The sequence below is a fragment of the Semicossyphus pulcher genome, unplaced genomic scaffold (assembly GCF_022749685.1).
Source record: "Semicossyphus pulcher isolate SPU_LCO1_2020_fin unplaced genomic scaffold, fSemPul1.0.p SCAF_10, whole genome shotgun sequence".
Classification (NCBI taxonomy): Eukaryota; Metazoa; Chordata; class Actinopteri; order Labriformes; family Labridae; genus Semicossyphus; species Semicossyphus pulcher.
Window position 1 is genome coordinate 7777277 of NW_027211604.1, and position 18512 is coordinate 7795788.

At 43.0% G+C, this 18512-nt stretch overlaps 1 protein-coding gene across 1 annotated transcript in view; it reads right to left on the reverse strand.

The window, feature by feature from the left end:
- Window positions 1-5280: 5280 nt before the first annotated feature.
- LOC138605613 (roundabout homolog 1-like) overlaps window positions 5281-18512 on the reverse strand; it is a 92480-nt gene continuing 79248 nt past the window's right edge. Inside the window, exons 9-28 of the mRNA XM_069677987.1 lie at window positions 18300-18505; window positions 18124-18205; window positions 17867-18035; window positions 17602-17768; window positions 17363-17484; window positions 15642-15876; window positions 15365-15486; window positions 15075-15246; window positions 14785-14982; window positions 14102-14128; window positions 11898-11937; window positions 11556-11710; window positions 11086-11439; window positions 10879-11001; window positions 10651-10786; window positions 8872-9452; window positions 7062-7202; window positions 6752-6973; window positions 6506-6660; window positions 5281-6416 (exon numbers count right to left, since the gene is read on the reverse strand). Of these exons, the coding sequence (XP_069534088.1) occupies window positions 6411-6416; window positions 6506-6660; window positions 6752-6973; window positions 7062-7202; window positions 8872-9452; window positions 10651-10786; window positions 10879-11001; window positions 11086-11439; window positions 11556-11710; window positions 11898-11937; window positions 14102-14128; window positions 14785-14982; window positions 15075-15246; window positions 15365-15486; window positions 15642-15876; window positions 17363-17484; window positions 17602-17768; window positions 17867-18035; window positions 18124-18205; window positions 18300-18505 (3413 nt within the window). The 3' untranslated portion in view covers window positions 5281-6410. The remainder of the gene's footprint in view (window positions 6417-6505; window positions 6661-6751; window positions 6974-7061; window positions 7203-8871; window positions 9453-10650; window positions 10787-10878; window positions 11002-11085; window positions 11440-11555; window positions 11711-11897; window positions 11938-14101; window positions 14129-14784; window positions 14983-15074; window positions 15247-15364; window positions 15487-15641; window positions 15877-17362; window positions 17485-17601; window positions 17769-17866; window positions 18036-18123; window positions 18206-18299; window positions 18506-18512) is intronic.

An 18512-nucleotide genomic window follows, 5' to 3' on the forward strand; every position in this document is an offset into this window, starting at 1 on the left:
TCTCCGCCACGTTTGCCCTAGCTGTCATGGCCGCCTCTTTGTCAACAGATTGCAGAGAATCTGCTGGATAAACACAGCAAAATTGAAAATGAAACTTGGCAGCACACACACACACATTCACACGCGGTATCTTAGAAACCAAGGCGAACACTTGTGAATAACCTACTGTAGACAGTTGTCCTTGAAAAGGAGGGAAAACGGAGAAGAAATAGACGAGGATGAAGGCAGCAATTCACGGTGCAGAGGAGCAGAAAGCAGCACAACTCACGCCGCTGAATCTTAGAATTACAATAAAGTTATTGGAATAATTCATGAGGAGGCTGATTGCATGAATGACTCGGTAAACATGATGTAAAAATACTGCATATTCATGTTTTTACTCCAGTTTTACAGCAGCTTTAATGTGATAAACACCTCTGAGGCATTATGAGGAGGTTGATGTTCCTTGTTATAAAAAGTAAATAACATTTTTTATTCTGCAAGTTAGATTTCACCCACCATTTCATCGCAGCAGTCACATCAATCAAGCTTGAGCTGATAATTGCACAAAAAGGTAGATGACACCGTGTCGCAGCTGCTGACAGCCGTTCAATTACTAAAGAGGTTGGACATTTTGCACATGATGTGAACGAGCAAACATCATAAATACAGGCATCACTTTTAATAAAATGTCAGCATTTACATGTGAGAATAATGACTTTTTTTTCCCCCCTCACAGAAAACATCATCCATGTTATTATGTTGTTCCTCACAGTGTTCGGCACTTCTTTGGCTCATTGGGTTATCAGTATTAAAATTGGTAAGTTATTCTTCTGCAAGTTCTCAAATACAGCCTGACTCAATATGTTTGTGTTGCACAAGCAATTCAGCCACTTTACCTACTTTCAAAAGCAAGTGACTGAGAAAAGTTGATGGAGTGGAGAAAACAAACTGCAGCTGAGAGTGAAAGTCTGCTGCGAGAAGTGACTTGAGTGATGTGGGTTCTTGTGGATCAATGCGTCTACAGGAGGGCTGGTAAAATTCTGCATGGCTCTCCTCATTGGTTATTTCTCCAATAAACTTTTTAAACTGTGATGTGTTTATGTAGAAGTAGAGAAACCGAACTGGAACTTCACTGAGATATGATTCTTGGCAGTATACGGTGGCCAACGGGGACAGTCGTGCTGCGACAGCCCCGACAGTTTCCATCAGAAGAAACAGGCCGCACTTTCAGGAAATGATGCCAATTCAAAGACATGTGCAAAAGTCCAGAACTGATGCAACTACAGAAACGTTCTGCGAATGAAAAAACAAACATGCTGCAAAAGGCAGTTGCAGCGCAATTGCCCTTGTCGGCCACCGTAGTATAGAGATTTGAGATCCACATGTATTAGGAAGTTACGTTTCTAGGTTGATGGAACATGACTGTGAGAACTCAATTATTTACTGTAATAGTTACTGAAAAAGTATTTTAATATTATCCTCATGTCTGTGTACCGGTCCCCCCACGGTGGTAGACCTTCTGAAATGTCTGTGATGACCCTCAAGCCAAAAGAAGTCAGTCTGATGATAAAATAGTTTGAACACGTTTTATTAATGTCCTCTGAATAAGTGTTAAGGCTAAATGCCCCAAAAAATACTTCAAAAAAAGAAACTTTAAAGTGCTAATGTCAAAGATCTCAGTTTTGTTCTCTTTGGCAGCACCGGCGATCAACTGTAATTGCGGGAGCACACTTCCCAGATATCCAGACAGTGTTGCATGTGTGACGTCCACGGTTGGCTCCGGTTGTAACTCTTTTCCTGGCTGACGGCTGCTTTCCTTTTTAGACTGTTTGCCTTCATCTGAGCGTCGAAGTTTCTGAAGTTGTATCTGTAGTCATCGATCTTTTCTTTGTTTGTTCAGCCATAGTAGATTACAGTTTACTCGCAACACTTGCAGAGACCGGAAAAGCAGCCGCTTAGCTCCGCCTACCCTCTCTGGCAGACCATCCAGCAGTGGCTGATGGAAAACGCGTCACTAACTGGGCGACGCTTGTGATTTTTTTCCGCCACAGACACCAGGTTCGTAATACTGCAAATGCAAAGTCTTTCATCAGTGGGCCATAGGCTAAATCACCATTGTGTTACCTCATTCAGCGATAGATAGTGACTTAACAGACATTTAATTAAATTAATATCTACGAGATTATCACTTTAAGTACTTGCATTATTAAGGATTTATTAAGCGTAATTTTTTTGGAGGGGGGGGGGGTTGCTTTTGTTGATAGGACAGCTGAAGAGAGACAGGAAACATTGGGAGAAGAGAGCGGGGGATGACATGCAGCACAGGGCCGAAGGCGTCGAGGACTGTATCCTCTGTATATGCAACGCCTGCTCTACCAACTGATCTAAACCAGCGCCCCACATGTCTCTGTTCTCACTATGGATCTGATAGCTGCAAAAATGTTAGTTATTGCTAATAATGCATAATAAAGTTTGTATTAATTTGAATTACACAACAAAAAAATCTAAGCAAAGTACATTTTTGTGATGCTATAATGAACAATTACAAGAAATCCGTGGCCTTAATTGATTTTCTTCAGTAGTCTACAAGCATTTACCAAGTTTCTTATGCGTACTAATGTACATACAATAAATATGCTGGTGGTGTTATTATAAAAAAAGTATTTTAATGCACAGAAAGCATTTTATTCGGGCTTTTAACTGCAAGGACCTTAATATAAAGTGTTATCAGTTTGTCGTTTACTAAAAGTGTTGCTGGAGTTCAGACTTACTGAACAACCTTGGAGATAGTTTCACACACTGACAGCTTGACAAGTTAAACCTGCAAAGAAGGAATAAATGAGCCGCAAACACAACTTGTTGATGAGACGATTTTGTCAGCAAACAGTTGCATATTTACATATTCAGCAGGTATTGGAGTCACGTTTCTTGCAAATGTTACTCTAACTCTCAATCTGCCTTTTTGGTCTTCACCAGCTCCTGTGGGAATTTTGTGTCTCATAGTCTCAACAGCTTACTGCTAACTTTGTCTGTTGGCGCTTTGGTGATTGGCAGGTGGCATACAGGAGGTTTTAAGACTTTTGATGTTGATGTGAGCGGTGAAAGTGAAAAACTAAAACAGAAAAGTTGCAACCAAAAAGAAAGATCTGGAGTACACATAAAGGCTTTGTGGAGCTTTGGGGACCTGCAGAGTCGGGGGATGAATTCTCTGTGGATTTCTTAACTACAAGAGACACTTTTACTTACAAGTACATGACACACTGTTAGGAGGAGAATATTGACATCTTTATAAAACATTCTCAGTTAAATCTGCAACTAAGATCATCCTAAGTTTGTGTCTTCTCAAAGGGTAAACAATCACACATTAAAGATGGCAAAGGTCACAGTACCTACTGACCTCACACACCGCTGCTGAGTGTAGTTATCTCAGGTTAAACCTTGTTAATAAATCACAATGACGTCTATATAATTATAAAATCAGTTTGATTATATGCAGATGATGCACCCCTCACTGTGAGCGAGTCTCACACATGCACACACACATCGAAAGACATCTGTGAGAGACTTCCTTCCGTTTAACAACTCACAGCTGCTGTGTTGATGAAGGTTCATAAGTGAGGTTAATTAAACAGCGTGTCTCATCACATCATCGCCGTGTTCCCCTCTTCCTCATCCACCTCAGCGAGCAACCGCAGAACGGGACGTGCTTACCTGTGAGGCGAGCTGATAGACTTTCAGCAAGACTCGAGGAATGAAACCAGGAACTGGACCAATAAAAACATGAATGAACAAATATTTGAAGGTGTTTTAATTATAAATAATGGAGCAAAAATGTATAACTTTTTCTGATTAAATTAACAACTTTCTCATAAATGGCTGCCTTTAGGAATACAGGAATTTAATTTGCTTTTAAGCAACCCAGAGTTCATGGTCTGTTCACCGAGGGTAACAGAACATTCTGATGTTACTTGCTGAAAAAGAGTGCAGTTTTTCACATCTCATTCTCTATCCAGAACATTTTCATATTTCATAAAGCAGACACATTCAATAATGTTTCCTGGAGCATGAATTTCATGAACTGAAGTATCATTCATGAGTGGTTCAAGAAGGAAAAAAAAAGGCTGCATGACATTAAGTCTTTGAAATTGTAAAATTCTTACTGCATGTGCGTCATTTGCTTTAGAAAGTAGTTCAGGTTGTTCAGGTTGTTCAGGTTGTTCATGACTCAGAGTTTAGTGTTGTTTTCAGGCAGAGCAGAAAAAAGCAGAAGGAACCTCATCAGACGTCTCTTGTTCTAACTTCAAAGGTCCAACTTTAAAGGGCCAGTTCACTGATTTTCAGCCTCAGTCCTATCATGCTATTATGGCAAGCTAATGCCATTATGGTAGAAAAAATATGCTATTTGGCTCTGTGCCTTTGGAGGACGCTATCTGCTTCTCCAATGAGGGAAAACCTCTGCCAGACCACGGTGGAGGCCAGGGAGCTTGCTAAACTACACTTCCTCAATCTAGGACGCCCGCCTCCGTCATGTCTCATTTGAAATCATGAGGTTTGAAATGTAGACTGCAGACATGAACAATTTCTGCTCTGAGCTATTACCTGCAGCGAAACGGTTTCACTCCAGCGTCTCTCGCTGGGCTGTTCCTTGTAGCATGGGCGAAACCACGAGCTGTTTGTCGTCTTTCTCCACAGCTATGGCGCCAATTTCAAATATTACTGCTTCTATCGATTACAGAGAACACCAGCTTTGACTGACAGTAGCTTTTTCCGGGTGCGAACTGCTCCTTTAAAGAGGAGGAAATGATTCATTTTCACGTTTTCTTATGTCATTCCCATCTTCATTTCATGAGCTGGATGTAACTGTGTCTTATTATTAACAGCCGCACTGATTCACACTTGACGTGCGTCATTCTCCACAATCACCTGACAAACACTTCCTCCCCTTTAAGCTGCCAGATTTCCGCTCTCTCCCTCTGCCCTGTCATCGCCACCACTGCCCTGCATCAGTACTGCACTCATACTTTCAGCCCCACCACGACATCAGCATCCACCTACAGGCCCTGGCTAGGGGTCTTCAAGATATTACCTCATCACTCCTCAAACTTCTGCATGTAAAATAAATCTGCGAGGAGTGACGAGGTCGGAGCCGAGATGCCGAACACAAGCTATGTTCTGTGTTGAAACGTGAGTTGTCTGACTGACTTAAGTTAAAGAAATGAGTTAAAGCATTGTTTGTTGTTGCTTAAGGAACAGCAATATTTATTCAAACAGAGTAGTTAAAGTGACATATTTGTTCCATATATAACTTGCAGAATAGGGCTGGACAATGGAACCAGAATATATACCACAATGTTAACTTTACATTATATATTTATTATAAATAAACACAATGTATTTTTGCCTTCTGATATTTTTACAGTTGAGAGGTTTTCACTTAAATTATTTTGGATTCACTTTTATTTTGAAAAATTCTTAATGAGTAAATTTACATCTGAAAGAGATTCTTGATCATTATACTCAAAGTAAGGCGTATTGTCCAGCCCCACTCCAGAAATTATGGCCAAGGTGAAGGGAACACGGGACTAAATGAAATGGACTCAGTGTAGAAACAATAAATGGAACCAGTCCATGACCAGATTGTTCATCATCCCGACGCGAGGACAGAGCAGTCAAGATGTCCAGTAAAAAAAACCTCCCACAGGCGATTCTGCATGCAATTCTCTCAGTACACACAACAGATAGTTTAAATCTGAATGAAAGCAGCTCAAATGTATACGCAACCGAATGCACAATCACAATCAACAATCGTCTTCTCAGCCTGACAGGAAGTGATGACGTGATTAACAAAGACCGATTTCCTCCAGACTGAAATCCTCACAATAAAGACTTAGAATAAAATTAAGTGATTGTGCTTTTATAACCAAAGTAGAACAAATAATACAAAGACAAGATGTACATCACTTATAAAACATTAACACTGTTATATAAAATTTGAATTTGAAGCACTTCTGTGGCAGTAAACAAGTTCAAGAATTTACAAGATGGCTGGTAATGACTGAAGAACAGTTACAATAAAATAACCAGACAAGCAGAGATCATGTTTGGACCGCATCAAGCGGTCATCAAGGACGATATTCGCGTAGACACTCACAGCCGCCATCGAATGTGCATTCATCGTACTTTACCGAGCAACCAGCACGTTAGTTTCCTGGAGGCTGGCCGCAAACAAAGCAAACAATAAACAGTGCATCAGATTGAAGTCCACGGACTAAAACATGGGAGCACTTTTTCTTTTTCCAACACTTAATGGGAGATTTAAAGTAGAAAAATTGTATTGTGCAGTCAGTATCGTAAAGGTCATAGTCCTTCGTCTGAAGCAACCGGTGGGAAACTCGGTTTGTGCTTGCGTTGCTTCTTCTTCTTGCTTTTCAGGACTGCGAAAACAAACAAGTAAAAGACACATTTATTTTGGTTAAATACATTCACAAGAAATAGGTAACATGGATTCTTGATTTTTACGTACCTCTTCCATCTGTCCTATAGGTGGCGCCTGTCCTCTCTGTTTGGTCCTCGAGTCTCCACACGACATAAAGCTGGCTGAATTAGTGCCGTCAGGCTGCCTTTGAACCTGACCTGATGGGAAAGAGGGACGACTGTACAGAAGGATGTCCCCTAATTCTGAAAGAAAAACAAGACAGCAAACATTTTAGTTGGAGGTCACAGAATATTTGATTAAACTTCTGTACTGTGCAGATAATCCGCGCAGAACCTGAGTGCTCTCGGCTTTTGCTGCTCCCTTTCCCTCCAGCTGGAGTCTTGTGCTTGTCCTGGCCTTCTCTCTGCTCATGAGGAGCCTCCCTGACCCTGTGAGTCCCAGCGCTGCCCCGCCGACCCCGCGCCTCCCCAGAGCCCATCCGAGGCAGCGTGGCCCCCCTCACTTTATAGTCACCGTGGGACATCTGGCTGGAGAAACTCAGAGGCATGCAGGAGTCTGGGGACGCAGCATGAGATAAAATGTTAGAGCTCTTAGGAGATAAGAGGGAGGAAATTCATAATGTCACTTATGATTCAGCCTGCACCATCATTGAAGACGTCTTTGGGTTGGTAGTCCTGTTGACCCGCCTGGTTCTGTTTATGCCTCCTGGGCCTTTTCTGTGTAATAGCAGGACTCATGTTGCTGTCGGTGGACATGGGGCTGCTGGGGCGCTGGTGCCGCCGGCCTGAAATTATCACACACATTTATGACAAACATGAAATGCTTGGATCAGATATTATGTAACCGTAAACTTAAAGTGTCTGAATCATATTTCAAAATGGGGCTGATCCCTGACTGCTCCCGTGTTGAAGTGTCCTTGGGCAAGACACTGAACCCCAAATTGCTCCCAGTGGCATAGCCGTCGGGTATGAATGCATAGATCCTGACTGGAAATTGGCACTTAGGTCATTGCCATCAGTGTGTGAATGGGTGAATGTGACATGTAGTGTAAATCGTGGTTGGAAGACTAGAAAAGCTCTGTATAAGTACAGTCCATTTACAGTTTAAAGAATCATAATTGATGAAATATCTCTTGGAAAGGTGGTGTTTTAAATATCATATTTAATTAAACTGAAGTAATAAAGGTACCTGTATTAGCCAAATATTATCTTAATTTGCTTAATAACCTATTTTCTTAATAAGCTTCTTATTATATGAATGTGAAATGTCAGGTTCAGGGCTGCACGGTGATGCAGTGCTAAGCTGGTGCGTCACAGCTTGAAGGTTACTAGTTAGAAGGTGCTTATTTTACATTATATTAAACTTCCTAAATTAAACTGACAATCTACAGGATTTCAGTTTAGTTCTTTGGGACACCCCCTCATGGCAATATATGGTAATTTCAGGAGGACACTTCCCAATTTAAACAGACGTCCACGGTTGGCTCCCTTTGTTGCAGATGTAACTCTTGTTTACCTCGCTGACGGTCGCTTTCCTTTTTAGACTGTTTGCCTTCATCTGAGCGTCGAATTTGTTTCTTTTTCTTTGGATTTTCACTTATTTTTGAAGTTGTATCTGTAGTCATCGATCTTTTCTTTGTTTGTTCAGCCATAGTAGATTACTGTTTACTCGCAACACTTGCAGAGACCGAAAAAGCTGCCACTTAGCTCTGCCTACCCTCTCTGGCAGACCAACCACTGCTGGGTGATGGAAAACGCGTCACTAACTGGACGCCGCTTGTGATTTTTTTTAGACAGACATTTATTTACATTAAGGTCTTCGAGATTATGACTTTAACTACCTAACTCCAACCCTGTTGATGCTTATTTAGTCATGGACAATTAATTATGTTTAAGTAAAAAAACATACATTTAATAACAGGTTTTTAATTTTGTGACAGATTTGAGAATCTCCTTTTAAATCGCTTTGGTTGACTGAATAATGGAAACCAACATACATTACATTAGATTCCTTATTGTCTTACAGCATTATAATCTATTATGTAGCTGCTCTCTGAAAGATCAACATGTATTTGTCATGTTTTAAGTATTATTTTTGATGTGCTCTGTCTTTAATTCTGGAGAGTTATGATATTGATTAATTACATTCTAGAGATATGATATAAGAAAGAAGGGAAGTAAAACCTGATTTAAGCTTAGAGCAGTTTCTGTCAATGAACAAGGACATTTCTTCAAGCCAGTGAGATTATGATGATGAATGACTTGATTGCGTAATTTGCATAGCATCTGTTTTCTGTAACTATATTTTCAAGTTTAATCATCCTACTCCTGCAAAGAAATCCAACATTTAGACAAATGTGTTGCAGTCACGCTTAAGGCTGCGTGAGGATAGCATCTGTGTGGCTAACACATGTGAACACAAATAAAACCTTTCTCCCCCTCAAGCTTTCTCACCTGACTCCTCCGGGTATCTGTACATGCGGAGGCCGACAATATCCCGCGAAGAGGCCACTGCCTGGTTGAAATCGCCGTCTGTGAAGAAGGATCCCTCCGAGGTGCTGACAACACTGGACCTGCCTGATGAGATGTTGTCCTCGGATGCTGAGCCCCAGCTGTTAACCATGGACCCTGTGACCGATCTGTCCAGATCTCCCGTGCTGGAGGCCGGGGTCTGCTCCAGCCCGTGGAGGAGCAGCTTGTGTGCAGAGGGATGGTGCAGCTGGTGTTTGTGCTTCTGCTGGTTGTGGGGTTGTTGGCTGTAGTGACTTTCAGCCAGCTCCGCGTCTGTCTCCTCCTCTGCTTCTTCCTCCTCGTCCTCCTCTTCCTGTCCATCGGCATCCATGCACAGCGGGATGGAGCTGTAGGTGTGTGTCGGGGAAAGAGGGCCAGGTTGGCTTACATCGTGCAGGCCATTGCTCAGGTCTCCCTGTGCTGGTGTGGTGGATGGGTGGCTATAGGAGCCTTCAGTGGGGGATGAAGCGGCCCCTCTAACTGGTGGAGTCGGGCAGCTTTCTATTCTCTCCTCTGGATCAAACCTGATGAGAAAAGGACAACTGACGTGAGGTAATGGCTAAAGGAATGAGGGGTGCTGGCAGTCCTTACACATTAGTCACAGCCCATTAGACTTAAATGCAAATCCCTCGACTCCATTGAAAAACACAAATTTCCATCAGAGAAAAACACACAAAGATGAACAATAAGCTTTCTGCACCATCTGTTTTTTACTGCTGAAATGCAGCACTTCTATTGAATGCATGCCTGTTTACAATTCTGTGCATTTCATTAAGTGATTTCAATTATATAAAACCTGCCGTCCTAATAAACCGACTTTCTAACAATGACAAAAACCTGGACTGTATAATTAGTTTGGTTAAAAGCGTTGGCTGTGACAATAAGGCCATGTTGTTGCACAAGGTTTGCAGGCATATACAGCCCCAGTTACGCTCCTGTGAGTCTGATAATGTTATGTATGATTGTTTTTTTTGGCATACTTTGCATTGAAATAGCTGTTTAGAGGGACAGTTTGCCGATTTTCAACCTCAGTCCTATAATGCTATTATGGGGAGCTAATGCCATTATGGTAGAGAAAAAAAAGCAATTTCGCTCTGTGCCTTTGGAGGACGCTATCTGCTTCTCCAATGGGCCCTGGAAAACCTCCGCCAGATGACGTAAAATGCGTCATCTGGCGGAGGCCCAGGAGCTTGTTAAACTACACTTCCTCAATCTAGGAGGCCCGCCTCTGATGTCATGTCTCGTCCAAAATCGTCAGGTTTGAAATGTAGACTGTAGACCTGAAGATCTTTTTAGACGATCCACCGGTATATTCTCGTCGTATTTCAGATTCTGTACCGCTCTGAGCCATTGCCTGCAGCGAAAATGGTAGTGTTTCACTCCAGCATCTCTCGCTGGGCCAGTCCGTTCAGAGGGAGGGGGGCAATGCATGCTGGGTGTTGTAGGAATGTAGAATGAGCGACACCACAAGCTGTATGTCGTCTTTCCCCACAGCTACGGCACCAAATAACATTGCTTCTAATGATTACAGAGAACACCAGCTTTGACTGACAGTAGCTTTTTCCAGGGGCGAACTGCTCCTTTAACATGACACATTCAGCACACTTGCTAATTTTATTTAATGCACAAGACAGTCTGGTGTAAATAAAGCAGACATTATGCAAACTGGGGCATATTTTCGTGCATTTCAACATGCAACTGTGTGTCTTTCCCCCCCATTACCTCCTATCCATCGGTAGGCTATACTCGTCACAGACCCAGGCATTAGCATGAGCAGGAGGCGGGGCTTCCCCCCAGCTTACTGCATTATGTTTGGGGATCTTCGGGGCCCGCGTTCCCTTCTTTTGATTTTGACTCCCTGTGAAGTGAAAAGAAAACATCTAGGTTAAAGAGGACTTATTGCTTGGCTCGGTTAAATCCACCACTGTACAGAGTAGCTGTCGGCCTAACCTGAGGTGCTGCTGCTGCCTCTGTCTGAGCTGTGGTGTGAACCTCCTGTGCTGTGATCTCTGACTGTCTGGTTGTAGGGGATAGTTTTAGGGTGGATCATTCCTTCGCTTCCTTGCAGGTGATCTGAAGACAAAGAGGCGAGCAAATTCACAACACTTTTTTTTTATATAAGTGGTGCCAAGCAAAGTAAATTTAACCTGACTTTACCTTTATTTAGCATGTTTTTCTCTATTATGTTGTACTGCATCTGTGCTGCCATCTCCTTGGGTATTGGAGGCAGATTGGGGGGCTTGTTCCAGCAGGGCATGTCCAGAGGCTCTGCTACAGCCCCGCCTGTGGCCGCTTTATTCTTAATGCTGGCCTGGATGAGCTGTGTGGTGGCGTATGGGATGGGCTCGTAATCTCCTCCAGGACTCACATAGCCCAAGTTGGAGTTGGTGAACGTTTTAATCTCATTGAGCTTGTTGGAGAGGTTCACGTCGCTGTAAATGGCCGTCTCAGAGCCAAGCTGTCCGCCCTGTTTGTTTTCTGGATGGTTTCCATAGTTAGCTATGCAGTCGGCTGAGGAGGACATGGAACAAAGCAGCACATGACAAAGAATCAGTGGAAAGCAATTTTTTTTAGAATTACAAACTTTATCTCAGAGCTCCTGAGCGATGACATGAACTGGCACCAACCTGGTCGGCTGTATGTTGTCATGTTGCTGTCACTGGTGCCGTTGCCATTATTGCAGCAGTTGATGCTACAGTCCTTGTGATTGGCACATGCATTGGGCCAATTGTCTGGCAGCCACAGCTGGTTGAGAGGTTCACCCATGCTGAGAAGGCCAGGTCTGCAGAAGGAGGATCACAGAGCTGTCAATCAAAACCTGCTGTCCTCATAATCCGCTGATGAGCGGGTGTGAGGTGGCTGCGTGTGAGCCATCATTTAGAGAAGGGAGACAGCTCCCCCTAGTGTTTCCACAAAGTTATTGCTCGTCTCCTCTTTATATAACACAAAGGAACAACAATATCACTCACCTGCCAGCACTGCACACAGATTCTCCTCTTTGATACGCCACTGCAAAGAGAAGCAGACAAACATTGGAAGCTTGATGAGCTGTCAGAGAGAGATGAGCTAAAGGCTGAGAAAAAGCAGGCAGATACTCGAAGGAAAAATATTAAGTCCATGCTACACCCACAACAATGCATGCCTCTATCAATAGGACACAAAGCCTGCCTGTATGGTTAAGTATGTGTGAAGACAACAAAAATAATTGCCTGTGCCTTCACCAATCTCAGCATAATGTCAAAGCTTATTCAGGAAAGCAGTTTGAGTCGATTTTTCCTCCACCACCAGTGAAACATCAAACAAATAAAACATGTCCTGTGTTATTCATTCCATTGCTTCTTTATTAAAGCAAATGAGCCAAAGCTAGGGAGCAGGTGGGCTTTGCACACCATCGTCAAAAACACATTTATGCCTAATTAGAATCAGCTAAATAGACACAACAAATATATATTCTTATGATGGCACTGCAATCATGTACTGTTCAGATAGTAACAGTTACTACTTAAAGAAGGAGCTATTAAAGTTAGAGTCGATCGTCTCTGGGGGTCCAATCTCTGACTGCTACAGTCCACATTACAAAGTGTCCTTCGGCAAGACACTGAACCCAAAATTGCTCCCGAAAGCATAGCCTTCAGAGAGCATAGCTCCTGATGGGAGGTTGGCGAAGTAGCCATCAATGTGTGAATGTGAGTGTGTAAGGGTGAAAGTGACATGTAGTGTTAAAGCGCTTAGAGTGGTATAGCGCTATATAAGTACAGTCCAATTACCATCTACTATTGATGGTGCTTCATTTAATCTCACTTCATTCTTCTCCTAAGGTGTAAGTTATATCACATGTATATGTTCTATTTGCATTGTGTAATCCAGTGGTTCTCAAAGTGGGGTACCATAGCCTGGGGGGTCTGAGAAAGAATTATAATGAATTCATAATAAATTGTAACATTGTGCTGCATCCTTAAAAACTGCAAGTCTACAGATTAGAACATTTTGCACCAATGAAACAAGCATATTGTGTACATTACTCCCTCCCATGTTAGCTTTGGACCAATAGAAACTGATCTGATCGTCACACATCAAGTCAATCTCAATCATGAATCACTTAAACTCAGGTCGCAACAAACTGTTCCTTGCTACTATTCATTTTGTGAAAGAATCTCTGTAGTGAGGGTCGTGTGCTGTGAAGTGCTGTTTACATGTTTCAAATTGAAATGTGTTTTTTCTGTTTATCACTATGAAACAGGTCTGAAATATTTAGGTTGATAAATTTTACAATACAAATAGTTCCAATGGCATCTAAGAGTGCAACTGGTATTAAGCATATGCTTAATTAGCGTTACGATCATGAGGGGGTCCTTGAAAAATATTCTCTCCTGTAGGCGGTCCCTGGCCCCAAAAAGTCTGAGAACCCCCGGTGTAATCAGAATCAGAAATACTTTATTAATCTCCGGGGGTAAACTTGGGCGTTACAGTTGCTCTGACACAGAGAAAGCATAGAGAAATATAAATGTGGCATAAAAAAGTAGAGAAAAAATGCCAAATATGTGCATTCTATATAATAACATAAGAGATAAAGATTAAACGTTGAGAAGTGGATCTATGGTGATTTAAACATCCATCCATTATCTATACCGCTTATCCTGTTCAGGGTTGCGGGGGGCTGGAGCCTATCCCAGCTGGGCGAAGGGCGGGGTACACCCTGGACTGGTCGCCAGTCAATTGATTTAAACATGAATGCCAGAATTAAATATAATTGTCAGAATAAAGTTAAATGCAAAAATAATGTTCAATACAAAATAAGAGTTACGATGCAAAAACAGTTATATACATAAGATATATAACTTTTCTGCATCGTAACTCTTATTTTGCAGTAATCAGTAATCGGTACTATAACGACTATAGCAGTTTATGCAATGGTCCAACACCATACTTTATAAGCCTTGAGAAATCTACTTGTTTCACAAGATATCACTTCATATGGATCACAGTTAGGCAGAAGCCTGCACAGGAAGTTGCACCTTTCTGCCACCCATGAATTTGTTTTGGCTGCCACTGGCAACTACTGTTTTAGGGCGGTGAAGAGGAACTGATTTCAAGTAATTTATGACATGACAGCAAACATAAAGCCAGAGGTATAAAAATGTAAAAAATGCTCAGTAAATTGTAAAGTACATACCTGTAGGTGTGAAGGTGAAAGATGGGACTGTAGGGATAGACAAACACAGGGAGGGAGGGGGTTAATATGAGTAAACTGAAATTATTTCAATGTTGTGGTTTGCATGAACTCTCTGCTCTCTGATCTCCTCATGAAAAACTGATACAAAGATTTAAATAACCGCATGCCATCGGTGTCAATGCTGCCTCTGACTGTGACAAGGGTGTCCAGGTGAAGGTTAATGGGGGTGACAGGTAGCCGTAGACAAAGAGGGAAAATAACCGCAGTACGGTAGCAGACATGTTGACAGGCCTCTGCCTCTAAGAACCGCGTGCGTTGAGGAAATGACACTCTACAAATGAGCGACTAAAGGTCAGCCTTTGACTGTCTGCTTTGTGGCAAATGCAAATTTGTTTCTGAAGTCTTTGTGTCAGAGGGAGATTAGACCGGAGTATTTTTTGCCCTTTGATGTGATCTGCGTATCAGCGTCTATAAAAAAATCAAATCCTTAATATCACTGAGAGGAGGTCTGCTGTTTCCTGTGGAGGGAGCATGTCATGGCTTGATCTTTCCTTTAATCAAATTGACCTTCAAATGAGCGGTGACATGATAACCTGTTTTAGCTACATGTTAGCATCTTTAACATACATACATGTGTGTATCTACCTTTGAAAATTATACACACAGAAAAAGGGAACATGCACCTTTGCGGATGCCGGTGTACGTGCTGCTGAGGCCACTTCTCTTCTTGCGGTGACGGTAGAGCCACACACTGAAAATCATCAGGACCAACCAGCAGGTGGCGCCAATGCCGGCAATAAAAGCAGGCTGCCTCACCACATCTGAGATCTGAGACAGGGTGTCTCTTTCCTCACTGATATCCATCATCTGGCCTGCAGAGTCTGAGCAGTAAAAGAGGGAAAATCAGATATTATGATACCCTGTGATTTAAGGTATAGCCTTTTAACATCAAACTAAACGAGAGGTCTCTTACCTAACTGAAAGAAGGTGACATCACTCTTGACCCCAGGTCCAGCGCCATTGCTGGCCGCAACCTCTACGCTGTAACGAATTCCTGGAGCAAGACTGGGAATGAGCACAGAGAAGGTGGAGCCGTCGACCGACTGGTTTACATGATAGCGACTCTCATTGCCCAGGCACCAGATCTAAAGGAGAAGGTGAGGAAGATGAAGGAAGATGAACAAAGATCTCATTTACAGTTTAACTGGGACACACATGATTCAGAGGTAAGTTCAGGTGAGGGCGGGGGCCTTCTTTTCTTACCTTGTACTCCTGAATGACTCCTGCCTCCTCCCGTTCTGGAGGCGGTTTCCAAGCAACGAGGATGGCAGTCCCGTTGGCATCACTCTTTGTCACTGTAACGCCCTGGGGTGCTTTACTGGGGGCTAAGACAGTGACACACACAGTTAACCGTGCAGATATAAACACAGTCGTACCTCATGCTGTTTTCTGCATCTCTAACATCTCTGGATATAAAATTGCCTACCAAAGTTTTGTCAGTTTCTCTGATTTATTTATAGATATATTTAATATCAGTCACCTTCTTCCAGCGTCCTGACCACCTTCACCTCGCTGTCAGCTCCCTGGAACTCATCAAAGAACGGTCGCACTTTGAACTCGTAGATGGCTCCTCTCCTCAGCTGACCGATCACCACCCCGTCTTCCCGGGGGGCTCGCACCTCCAGGAAACTCCACTGCCCCTCTGGCTGTCCGTGCTCTGCAGACGGCCTGTAGAGCACCTTGTAGCCCTGGATGTACGGGGACTGCTGCTCGACCTAGCGGAGATACATACATAAAACAAGCTGCAAATACCGCATGTAATGAGTGTGAGAGCCTTTATTATATATCATAAGTGTCTGAATCAAAGAGATGTGTGGGTGTGCTGTAGTTTTTATTCTTGTAATGCGAGTTAAGTCCGAGCTTCACAAAAGCACTCGCATGTGAGTTAAAACAACACAAATCAAGACGGTTGGAGCTCGTGTGAGAGTGAACATCCTGCAGGAATGATCTGTTAAAACTCAGTTAATTCCTCTTTCCCTTTAGGGTGATACAGATGAACATTTCCGCATATCTGTTAAATCTCGCTGCAAAACCACAACATGAGGTCATTAATAGTTTCCCTTCAGCACGGTTCTGGTTAAAATCCAGCCGGCAGATGGATAAGCACTTTCCATTTAAACCACATGATTGTGACTAAAGATGCCTCGAAAAGATTGCTGTGGAAACACACACACAAATCCGAACAAACATTCACGAAGAAAAATAAATGTGTGTTTGGAACAAAGCGAATGTTTCACATGAGATAAATTCTCTCCTCTGTGCAGTGGATGAAAAGTAGGATGACAAATGCGTAGAGAGAAAACCACATAATTTGGACGTAAGATGAATGTTTGAAACACTTTACTTCATTTTCTACGAGACAGATTGAACCTAACATGCTCCTCCTGAACTACTCATATTTGTTGACAGTGTTTTTGATCATTCATCACTTCCTTGAAAAATAAGGGGAAAATATACCAGAGGGTTTAAGTCTGTGCTATACTGATCCCTGACTCTGTCTCTATATTAAATTCATAACCCTCTGACTTTTATATCATCTGTCGGTGTTCAGTATGTGTTTACCTTCACTGTTGAAATTGCACTATTGACCTTTTCCCATATTAGCCCTAACGGTGACATCTATCTCGTTCCCACCAAAAGTAGCGCTTTGACGCAGGATTTTCAGACTCGGGAAGACCCACTAATAAATGCCAATTGTCTCTTTTCTCATTGCCAGTGAAGTATACTCCTGTCTGTCTCTTTTCTCCATGTGACGTCACAAACATGCCCTAAACAGTACGCACAAAGCTTACATTATACTCTGTGGTAAGCAGCATGAAGGCCAGTGAAGACGGGGTTAGGTCTTTATTGTATCATTACTCATTCAGTCTATTTATCAAACTCGGTGCCGACAAATTTGAAACGATGTTCGAGCGCTGCTCGGATGGAGATGGGTGGAATTTGTAGCTGAGATGTCAAGGAGTTACATCGATGCGTGTCATAGCATCGTGCTAGAAAGGGGGCGGAGATTAGCGTGTCATTACCCGGGTCTACTGCAGAGTCATTTGACCTGGGTCTGAATCCCAATTGTAACCTTTCCCACTAAGCAAAAAAGCTGAGTGTTAGCGGGCTCTTTGACCAGTGGGAAAGCGGCTATAGTAGGGTAAAAAATGTAGCAGGAAATGTTGACTGTGTGCAGGACAGTCATCATGGTTCGCTTACCATCCACTGCACCCTGACAGCAGATGATGAAAGCACAGTTGCTGTGTGCAGGTGGATCACCACATCTCCCAGCTCCCTCTGGATGTGACGGTGGTCCACCCCCTGCATGGTGGAGGTGCTGTCTGCTGTTAAAGGAGAAAAATAGCAACATCCATTCAGTCCTTTTTCAAACACAGCTTTTCTGCAGTTCAAAATATGAAGTAAAGCTTTAAAAGGGAATGAAAAGATGACACACTGACCCTGTGTTCTGACAGAATCCGAGATGGGGCTGGGGTCACTGAGGCCGTGGTCATTCACCGCTCTGACCATAAAGAGGTAGACGGTTGCAGGCTTCAGGTTCTTCAGGATAAAGGTCTGTGTCTTTATGTGCTCGGCGAGGGTCACCCACCTGCTGCCCAACATGTAACTGCAAGCAGAGGAGAAATTAACACACTGGTTTTTAGGCTTGATAAATGTGACGTACAGTAAGAAGTTAAAACATGCTGTATGCTACATATGCCTTACCTGAACGCCTCGATTAGATAAGATGTAGGTGGTGCACCAGCACCGGTGCTCGATTTCCACGACAGAGTAAGGGATGTACGGCTGATGTCAGTCACCTCAGGTTTGGATGGAGCGCTTGGCATCAGGGCGGGGTCCAAAGGTTGATTGGTCTGAACTATAACTCCAAACTCTGCCACAGAGACACCAACAAATTCATCAAAGTACATTAAACTGAATGTGTTAACCACCTTTAAGACTACTAGTACTTGTGTACCTACCCTCCACCTGTAAGTAAGCATTCCAGGAAGCCTCTCCATTGGGGCTCGAAGCTACACATGTGTAGAAACCTGTATCTCCCAGCTGAGGAGAGGAAGTGCAGTGGCACATATTAGTGGCTTGTTTTGCAGTTGCTGTTACATTTAACGGCTAACTGCTGAATGGCTTCATCCTCTACCTTAGCATAGCGAATCTCTAGGGATCCTGTGTTGGTTACAGACATGCGGGAGTCCACAGGAGAGACCACCACACCGTCCCTCTTCCAGTGGACTGTAGGCGGTGGAATACCAGCTGTTTGGCAGCCCAGGACCACTGTGCTGTCCACAGGTACCGTCTGATTGAGTGGGCCCTGCCTGATCACAGGAGGAGGGTGGTCCGACCCAGCTAATTA